At 46.4% G+C, this 10,912-nt stretch overlaps 1 protein-coding gene across 1 annotated transcript in view; it reads left to right on the top strand.

Moving 5' to 3' along the window:
• SPAG17 (sperm associated antigen 17) overlaps positions 1–10,912 on the top strand; it is a 469,533-nt gene that overhangs the window by 249,330 nt on the left and 209,291 nt on the right. Inside the window, exon 20 of the mRNA XM_019526871.1 lies at positions 4,334–4,576. Within this exon, the coding sequence (XP_019382416.1) occupies positions 4,334–4,576 (243 nt within the window). The remainder of the gene's footprint in view (positions 1–4,333; positions 4,577–10,912) is intronic.

The following is a 10,912-nucleotide window of genomic DNA, read 5'->3' as shown; positions in this document are numbered from 1 at the left end:
CCCCAAACTTGCTGCTCACCCCCCCCCGCCGCTATGACACTGCCTGCATACACCAAAACAGTGCCTTCCAGAGTGGCCACATGGAAAAAATTCACATGCCCCAAAATTTCTAAGTCCCCCATTTGGAGGCACAACCCCAGCTGACATTGCCCATGGCAGCTAAAACAATTCAAGGAAAACTTTGAGTTTGTGTTGTGGTGAAATATTCTTCACCCCACCCCCCACAAGAGGATGGTGACCCACTTCCAGCACTACATGCACTAACCCCCCAACACATTCAAACCTCATGCACTGAAAAAGTGACTGCTAGAGTGGCCTAAATGGATATAGTGCTCATTCCCCCATACTTATAAGTTCCTGGTCACACATCCTCTTGAGTCCCGGGAACAAAAACCATTCTTTGGGTCTGAGGAACAGAAACCACATCTGAAGCAGTTTGCTCCTTCTCCTCCTCCTCATCTGTGCTACTTCATGGAATAGAAGGAGAGATTGGGGTCATGATCAGAGTCACCTCATCTTGGGTGTCCCTGTCATCCAGCACCATGGAGTAGTCTCTCCACTGCTCTGACATGGTCATGGTTTCTGTCTCAGAACACTGAGGCTCCTTCCATAGGTGTGCTTTCCAGGACAACATCAGTCCTGAACAACTGGAGACAGAAAGCCTCACCTGCATCCTTGGAGAGAATGACATACAGCTGGTTGTAGAAAGGAACAATTGTGTGCCCTGCCACAGAACAAGAGATTGCATCCTTGCCCCCAGTGAAACATAAATCACAGGGCCTTGATCTTGCTCTGGCACTGTGTTTAGTCCTGGTTGTACCCTCACACCTTCATTTCTTTGGCAGTTGAAAACACCAACTTATTCCTCCTACTTTTAAGTTGCTCTATGATCTTTTCCTCTGACCAAATGTCAGCCAAGTCCTTCAGTTCTTCCTGGGTCCAGTTGGGACCCCAATTAATGGATGTATCAGCCTCCTGATTTGTTGCCTGCATAGTGCTGGACTTGGTTTTCTGAGACTTCAGAGAAGGTGTTCATGGCCAAGATGTTGTCAAGACCAAGGTATTCTGACAACAGCTGAGTCATGAAAAGTTGCTTGCAAACTTTGTGAGGCTGTTATATAAATATGTCTTGAACAAACCTTTTTGAAAATTCCATGTACTCATAATTGTGAAGGTATCAACTGTGTCTCAGAACTGGCAGTCAGGGCAATGTGATCAAGTACCCTTTGCAAACAAAGCAATGGTGATAGGCTTAGCCTGGCCCAAATTGTCCCTATTATCCATTGGGATGGCTTGATAATATTCCAGTGATGATCACACCCACTTGTGTCTGTGCCTGTGCCTGGCTGCTCTTCCTACAGACCTAAGTTCCCCTAGCCTCACTGTGCCACCAAATCAAGGGCACTGTGTCCCCAGTGGGCACCCCTTTGAGAGGTGTTAATGGTATCTATTGAGACATAGCGCTGTCCATCACGCACCCATTTCAAACCTTGCCTAGTGCAGGGGAAGACTCTTTTCTGGGGAGAGGGGGCTTTCAAGCCAGGGTTCTTGCAGGTCAGCTTCTTTTTTTTCTGGGGAGGGGTTGGTTTCAAACCAGGATTCTTGCAAGGGAACTTTTTTTCTGGGCAGAGCTGGCTTTTAAATCAGGGTTGTTGCAGGGCAACAATTTTTTTCTGGGGAGAGGTTGGTTTCAAACCAGGATTCTTGTAGGCCTAGGCTCCTGTCTGGGGAGAGATGACTTTCAAGCCAGGGTTCTTACAGGGCAACTGTTTTTTTCCTGGGGAAAACTGGTTTTCCAGCCAGGGTAAACCAGGGTTCTTGCAGGGCAATTTTTTTTTCTGGAGACGCATGACTTTCAAGGTAGGGTTCTTGCAGGGCAACTTTTGCTTTTCTGGGGATAACTGGCTTTCAAGCCAGGGTTCTTGCAGAAAAACTTTTTTTTTTGTTTTTTTCTGGGGAGAGGTGGCTTTCAAACCAGGGTTCTTGCAGGGCAACTGTTTGGTTTTTTCCTAGGGAGAGGTTGATTTCAATCCAGGATTCTTGCAGGCCCAGGCTCCTGTCTAGGGAGAGCTGGCTTTCCAGCCAGGATAAGCCAGGGCTGTTGCAGGGCAAATTTTTTTTTCTGGGAACTGTTGGCTTTCAATCCAGGGTTCTTGCCAGGCAACTTTTTCTTCTGCAGTACTACAGAGCAAAGCTCTTTTCTGGGGAGATGTTTGTTTCAAAACAGGATTATTGCAGGTCAGGCCTGTTTTCTGGTGAGCTGCTTCTTTCAAAGGTCAGTAACTCGAGAATGAGGAGGCATACCCAACAACTATACTATTTTCTGAGTAAATACTTCTTGGATGTGCCTATTCCAAGGGCAGGCAATTACTTCAGGTGGAGGGCTGCTTAACGAGGTTTGGTCAACTGTTCAGGGCTGCATGGGTAGCCCCACCCCTTAACAAGTGCCATGCCCCCTGGCTGCCATCTTAGGACCAGAAGTCCCACCCCTAACCCCTGACCTTAATAGCCAGAAGTCCATCCCCTTGTCCCCCAGAAATACTCCTTTTGGGAGGGGGGAGTGGCCATCTTAGAACCAGAAACATCCAAATTATACACTAAAAGTCAAACACTTACTATAACATATTTTAAGTGACTGTGGCTTGGCAGGGGAGGCAGTAAGTGAGGGTTAGCATGAGGCTTCCCAGGGGAGGAGTGGTTCAGGGACTGAGGAGGGGGTGGATTACTGGTGCATTACTTACTGGTTTACATGTGGCTTCCCCTGCTGGAATTTACAGGGAACTGCACACTGGGCTTAATTCAATCAAAAACCTAATATGTGCAAACACTGACACAATGCTCCAAAATAAACAAGTTTAAATTTTAGAAACCTATTTAATTAAATGAGGATTAAACCCCATAATGTGTACAGGAACCCTAGGACTCCTACTTTCTAAATGAGTACCTTCATTAAAGGGCAACAGAGTTCTGCTCCTCAGCTGCTCTTTCCTTCTGGTCACAAACCTTTTTTATATATATTTTTTATACTGCACTCATTGTGCTTTATCACATTTAGGGGACAAAGCAGGAATAATCCAACAGTATATGATAAGGATGAGGCAAAGTCCTGTGGTAAAAATATGTTTTATCTTATTAGAGAATGTAAGCAAACTTTTGAAAATTGTTTAAGTTGCTTAAGTGCATAAGGCTTAGCAGCCCAAATAACTCTGGGTGGAATTTTATCCCTTTGGTCATCTAAGTAACACTTTTTAGTTATAGAAGTGGCATTTTGGCACTTACATACAGCTAGGAATTCTGTTTCCCAGATACATAACCCTGCATGTGCATGTGACTATATGCAAACGTACCTGGAAATAAAATGAAGGAGAATGAAAATATTTCTACCTTATTTTAGCCCTAATACCTAAGTGAGTAGGGCACTTGCCCAGGAAGTCGAAGACACAGTTGCTATACATCCCTTGCCCATAGGAAGTTTGAAACTGCATCTTTATGACATCCTAGTACACTGTGCTAACCATCACAAGTCAGGCATAATCCAGCTGCCTTTCTGGCACTCCTTTCAAAGCTGAGCCACTGTCCCTTGCATTTAATTGTCACTGAAAAATGCGCGCAATATAGTGGGGAAGTTCCTGCCCTTCACTGGGGATAAAGATAATTAGGCCCTGCTCCTTGCAAGGGGAACAGCCATCTCACTGAACCATGCATACAATTGCTGTTTTCTTCCTGGCCACACATATATCCCTCTCTTGGCTGCCCAGGGGGCCAAATGTTATAGGAGTGTTAGAAAGGACTGTAGCTAATGCCTAACTTAGTGGCATAGTAGTTAGAGGTAGTGTTTTGGAAAGTCAGAAAATTACTTGCTCAAATTCCTTTCATGGTGACAGGGACCTAGGATTTGGGTCTCTGACTTCCCCACAGCCCGCTCAGCTATTTGGGCTTAAAACTGGAAGACCACTCCTACTGCTCCATCTAACACCTGCTGGGTGTGTGCGTTAGGTCACCTACATTTCCATAGAAGGTTGCTGGTGCACATCCATAAGTGGTGCTTACATATGTCTTACCAATACACAGCTTTCTGTGTATGCTCAGTCCACATACATAGTGCATACTCATTTTTCGCACTGCTGGAAACAGAATTGCTACCTGCACCAAAATAACACACTTTGTCTTTCAAGTTACTTAGGTGTTTTTCAAATTTTTATCTGGTTATATAATGCACTTGCATAAGGAAGTGAATTAAAGCTGCATATACACTGTTATTTACAAAATATTAAGCACCATCTTATGAAAACAGGACCTGAGTTTCTTGATTTGTTTTTTTACATTTTAATAGGCTTGGAAGGAAGAACATGATCGACTATTAGAAGAAGAACAATTAAAGGAAGAGAAAAAAGCTGAAAAGAAAGAAAAATCAGGTGGTAAAAAGAAAGGACAGAACAAAGAAGTACCAGTCATTGAAGAAAGCAAGAGCTCGAAGAAGAAAGTTTCCAAGGAGAAATCTAAAGATGAGCCAGCAAAACCACCTGAACTTGAAGAGCACAATATCCTAGCACCACCCCCTGAGAAAGTTTATCAGGTGAGAAGATTATAATACCACATTAGGAAAAGATTAACACTTTAAAAGTTCCCTGTAATAAGCGGAGGCCCAGCTGGGGACAGCGCTAGTCCCAGGTCCTACCTGGAAATAATCAGGAAATCAAGCTGAGACATCCCTCAAGAAGACAGCCCTGCCACACTGGCTATATAAGCTCAGACCAAGGATAGCTCTTGGGGAGCTCCTCTAATTAAAATGCTGCAGTGTCACATGTATTAGGCCCCCACATGTTTAAAAATGGCCATAGGACACTTTAACTAAAGCTCACTCAATGAGCTATAGTTAAAGTGCCCCAGCAGCCATTTTTAAACCCATAGGGGCTTATACACATGATGATGCAGCGATACTAGAGCGTTCTAATTAGAACACATCGGAGCGTTTGTATAGGCACCCCAGATTACCAAGATGTGCCTCTGGCCTGCTTAGAGTGCCTAAATCTGACTCAGTGCTCTGAATCTATGGGTTGGGCCCTCTTGCCTGTTTTTGTTGCTCTTTATAACTAGGGATCTACCTAAATCATGGCTGAAGTGCACTGCACAGGATAAAAGGTCAGCCTGGCAGATGGATCCGTCCACCTACCTCCCACCCTCCCAGAAGGGAGTCTCCAACCACTACCACCCATCACTTCCTCTTCATGGCAGTGATCTTGATGCTTCCCCACCTTGGGGATTCCTGGCCTGGCCTCTTCCGCCAATGGAATGAGCTCCTTGTCCTCCATTGCTGGTGCTCCATATCTTCTCCAGGCAAACCACTGCAGGTGGAGATGATGACTTTCTTCTGCTGCCAGAGGTCACAATCTTCTAACTTCCACTTTCCTGGGAGTCCATGCTCTCTTTCTTTTCTTGAACCACCTCTCGCAGTCCTTTCTCCACAGTCTTAGAGGTTTTTCTCCAGAATGGAATCAGAAGATGCTTTAGAGCATTGCTATCTCCTCCTGTCTCTTGTCTTCTCCCTGAGGAACACCACCAGAAGGCACTGCTCACATTGCAGGCACTCCCCCACCTGGCTGACACTGGAAGAAACCCCCAAGCTGCCATCTGCACAGAACCAAACCAGTACCTGGGTGGAAGCCTTGATGGTGTGTGCTTTTGCCTAGACAGACACCTCACAGGTGGAAGCAGAGGAAGAGCTGAAAGTGGCAGTGGCTCTGGGATTGTGATGTCCACCAGCCATGTCTCTGGTCTTCTAATCTGCTGCCTCTCACTTCCTTCCTCTGTTTCCAAGCAGACATTCCCTCTGTAACTGGCCTGTTTGATGTTATTTAATCCTGAAGGGTTCCATTTTCCCTACAAACATCTTTCCTCTCAGCAAGCTTACAGTGAAGGAATGTGAGAGAGAGTTTCAAAGCAGACTCCCTAGAAAACTCCTCCTTGTTCTGGACTCTTGTTAAACAAGGGGCTTAAGTCTTGGTCTAGCTGCTGAGTTTTATCTGCATAAAATAAAACTGGATTCCAGGAATACCTCATCTCTGGTCTCACAGATGCTGTGGAGGATACACATGGTGACTATGAGTTGCAGCAGGTTCTCCTCATCAACCTCAAGGTGCACGCTGGAAGCACACCAGTGTACCTTGTGGCAGCCAAATCTACACTCTACCACCATATGGCACCTGCTCAGACAGTAGTTGAAGTGTTCCTTCTGGTGGTCCAGCTACCCCCATAGGGCTTCATCAGTCAGAGCAGGAGGGGGTAAGCTGAGTCACGAGTGATGGAGTGGGGGTTACAACATTGCCAGTGATGCAATTGGGGAGTCCAAGGGTGTAGTGCCAACTCTTCATCAGGTTAGGAAGTAGGGAAGTTTTGGAAGACATGGACACTGTGGGGTCTGCCTGCCCAACTAGCATAGATGTGGGTGAAGTGATGATGAACAACTCCATGCAGGATGATCGAGAGGTACCCTTTGTGGTTGAAGAATGCCCAGCCATCCTAGGCTGAGCAGACAGGATGTGGGTACTGTCCAAGGCCCCTGTGCAATTGGGGAAGCACATGCATCAGAAGCCAGCTACTACATCCTTCAGGTTGATAATGCAGATGAAGCAGTTTGCCAGGACATCCTGGATGTCCAGCCAAACCTCCTGGACAGCCTCTCTGGCCGTGGGCAAGCCAACACCAAACTGGTTGGCAATGTAGCAGAGACTGCCAGGAGTGGCCAGCTTCAAGACAGCAATGGCCACTTGCTTCTCCGAATTGAGGGTTGGCTGTATGTTGGCTGATGATGTCCTGGTGAGTGACATTATCATGCAGGGGACCCTTGGATGATGATGTCCATGGAGGTGTCGTATCTTATATGGAAGGTCTGGAGCCACAACTCATCACCCCAGGTACCAAGGACTATCTGCTCCCACCAGTTGGTGCTGATGGGGTGCACCTAAACCGTGTGCTTGACAGGTGGAGATGGTTCTAGAATATCCCAGTGCTCATGGCATACAGGATGGTCCTATCATCACTGTCCAAAAGGAACCTGGAGCCACAGTCATGGATGCTCAGCAGGCAGGGGTGCAGAGGCACAACAAACAGCTCAATGCGTGTTAGCATGAAGATGCATTCTAGGGCCTCCCACTGCCGCATCAGGTTTAGCAGGTCATGTGTGATGTATCATATGAGAATCACACACGGTGATCAGCAGGACCTGATGCAGCTCCAGGGTCTCCCTGCTTGTGTACAGAAAGTGGGAAGCCATGGCATGGCACGGGATGGCTTGCAAAAGCCCCAAAATTACCTTGCCTGCACTGCCAGCCAGCCAAACTGGAGACATGGCCAACCAGCTGCCTGCATCCATGCAGTCTGTGGGGGAGTGGGGGCAATCAAGCCAGAGATTGGGTGGGGCTTGGCTAGGTCCCCCCTCCTTAGGGAGAGGGTCCTTGGTGCCTGCTAACACTGGCTTTGGGCATGCAGAACCCCCCAGAGCTCCCCCACCTGCCCTGACAGCCAGCCATGCAGATGGGCATTGGGGTGGGGCAGTTGAGCCAACAATCGGGGCTGAGGAGCCTCTGGCCAGATCCCCCCCCTACAGAGAGGCTCCCTGGTGCCCAATAGGTGCATACCCCCAAAAGCCCCAAGGCCACATGCACCCTGTTCAGCACTTCCCTAGACCCAAGCAGGGGTAGTCTGGCTGGGCCCACCAGCATTAGGACTGGCACCCCTTCCCCCAGCCTGCCTGCTGCTGTCAAAAAGAAGGAGATGGGCTGCAGGGTGGGATCTGACCCCCAAAGCTGTGGGGGCCTAGTCCAGCACCTCCCAGACTCCAGCAGGGGTACCTGAGCTGAGCCTATTCAGCCTTGAGGCTCTCATGTGACTGCTATGCCAGATTTTTACAGGAATGTAGAATAACAAACTGGGCAGATGATTGTAGATGTTGCAAGAGGGCTGATTTTGATACCAAAGTTTTGTTTTAAAAATGTCTACTGTATGTCCCTGATGCATTTTTTTTCCCAAAGTTAATTATGATATCATGAACCAATTTGCACTGTGTCTTCCATTTATGGGTCTTTCATTCCCAGGTTTTTGACTGCGCAGACTGCATTGATTCAAGATTGTTAAAATAGTCCTTGTATCTTTCTTGATTCCCACCACAGAAATGTCTTCCAGATCAGATTCTTCCAAAAATAGTTTTCTTGAGAACATGAAAAAAGTGCACTGCATTCAACAACTTGTCTAAACCTATCCCAGCCTTGCATTTTCTTGGGGAGCCACGTATCAGATATCTTAACTTCAACTATGTCCTAGTTGTCCTTTTATAAACATAGCACTGATCCTTGTTATATTTACCCATGGAAGACTATTGAGTATTTCGGATTCTATCTTGCCATCTTATTTTCATTAGCTTTCCCCAACAGCTTAAATGAAAATGGGGCAAATTTGTATAATATCCACAGTTATCCGTGGTTCACAGACATAGAATAAGGAAATCAGATCTACTGCTTCATAGACTGCTAATTTGGCTACAAAGTGTATGCCTTCCTGTTACAAAGACATTCATATCATCTTCTAAAGGCTGTTTGAGCTTTAGGAGTTTTCTTGAGGACTTCATCATCACTGAGAACTTTACATGAGAGAAGGCTAATCAGGGAGATGGGTTTGTCTGCACCTTGAAACACATACACTCCCATGGTGATAATTAGTGGCATGTGGGAGCAGGTTATGGCCTAAAACATGGGCATACAACTGCTAAGCAATCTTTTTAGGAATGAGGTAGCAAGACACAGTCATCAACAAACAAGTTTGTGGATTAATTTCTCAAGTACCCTTGTTTTCACATGCAACTTTCAGGAATTATACAGATTTCCATCAGTTATGTATCTAATTCAAATACTCACATCAATATTGTGTAAAGTAGTAGTGCTCAACTTTTTTGCCTGGGGGCAATGCCCAATCTGTCCATAAGCTGGATCTAGCTGGTGGTCCTGATCTGGAGCCCTGGGTGGGCATGGCCAAGTCCCATCTGGCTGCACAGAGGGGATGGGGGAGAAAGGGATGCAGCCCAGCCCCAACCCAGCCCTGCAGGGCAGCAGGGCTTAACCTGGCCCCATGGGATAGGGAAGGAGGCTTGACATGACCCCAGCCTGGCCCCTTGGGGCTGAGGGGGGAAGGGGATGCAACCCAAACCTGGCCCTACATAGGGAGGATGGGGGTGGGGGGCAGAGCATGGTGTAGCCCTGACCTGGCCACGTTGGGGGAGGGGGCATGACACAGCCCAGTTCCAACCCACCACACAGGGCATGAGACTTCAGGTTTTGGAATTTGGCAGCAGAAGAGGGTGGTCATATTCATTGCCAGTGTTCCCCTGCCACCAAATTTTGCAATCCATAGTGTACTCCACAGGCAAGCATGGTTCCATGGGCTGTATTTGGCCTGCAGGCTGGAGGTTGAACATCCCTGGTGTAAAGCTTCTTGGCAGCAAACAACACTAAATGGCATTGGACTGAGGACATAGACTTGATTTACACCATTTTACTGAAAATGGAATGGAGATATTCCCCAACTATTAAAAAGCAACCTGCACCCACAGCAGTACCACCTGGTATCAGAGTTGTACCAGCTACAAGCATTAAGCTAATTGCCTGCAGGAGGCTGGGCTTAGTATATAAGCTGAGGCCTTTCATTTGGGCTTTTGATACTCAATGCCTCACAACCTGCAGCAGCTTCCTTCCTTGGACCCTCATGCTTCTTTGTTCCTGCCTTGCCCCTGCCTTTCACACCAATACCTCACTCCTATTTACCCTACTGTATGTTCTGAACCCCCCGGCTCCTGGCCTGGACTGCATCACTACAAACTAGAAATGCAACTCTTGACTCCCTGGATATCGCTTTGTGCAGCTTTAGCTACTGATCCAGATTCCCTGCAGGCTCAGGTACTTGTTTAACCACACACTCTTCAAGACTGCTTATACCCCAGTCATTACACCAACTTTCATAATTCTTCCCATCATGCCACATGAACTTGTCTAACTATAACAATTAATTTGTTATGGCAGTGAGTCTTAGATAGAAGGTTCTGTAAACCTTCTCTTCTGATGGTGTTAAAAGCATCTATAAAAACACAATAAATGAGAATCTTCTGTTCTCTGCATTTGTTCTGTATCTGTCATGTGGTAAGGATCACATTTGTTGTTTCTCTTCCTTCTCTGAAGCCACAATGGCTGTCAGGCAAAGAATTTTCATCTATTTGGCAAGTAGACCAGTTGAGTATGATTTTCATAAAGATATGAATACCTTGCCAGGAATCAAGGTATTAGAGAGACTTCTTGATGATTGTCATATATGAAATGATTATCCTTCTTTCTAGATGGTCAATAGAAACATCTTTATGTTCTTGGGGAATCCTTCACTTATGCCACATTAGCTGAAAAAGGTCTGCAACACAGATTAAGTAGTATCCATCAGTTATATAGATCTCAGCTGATATAAGGAACCACGATTTGGGCAAGGTAAGTCACCTGTGTACCAAGGGCAAAGTCCAGAAACTGGGGTTGGGGACTGAGTCAGGAAGTAAATGGAGTCCAGGGGTAAGCCAGGACAGGTACCAGAGTCAAGAGGGTAGAGCCAAAATCAGAAGCTAAAAAGGTATAGAACTAAAGTCAGAAGTAAGTTGTTGAACTCTGCAGAAATAAGAAGATCTGTCTAGCACACTGCTCCTCTCAGAGGGTTGCATGTAGGCATTCTGGATGTCTGCTCTGATGCACTGTAATTACAGCACATTGGAGCAGACTCAATTACAGTCCACTCCAGCAGCCTCGGCATCTCATGTTTTCAGTGTCCCTGCACTTCAAAATGGTGGCGGGAGCTCTTTAACTAAAGCTCAAAGAAGCTTTAGTTTAAA

This window comes from Gavialis gangeticus, unplaced genomic scaffold (assembly GCF_001723915.1).
Source record: "Gavialis gangeticus isolate Ggan-Ray unplaced genomic scaffold, GavGan_comp1, whole genome shotgun sequence".
Classification (NCBI taxonomy): Eukaryota; Metazoa; Chordata; order Crocodylia; family Gavialidae; genus Gavialis; species Gavialis gangeticus.
The sequence above is the reverse complement of the archived record's forward strand: the minus strand, read 5'-3'. Positions and strand labels throughout refer to the sequence as shown.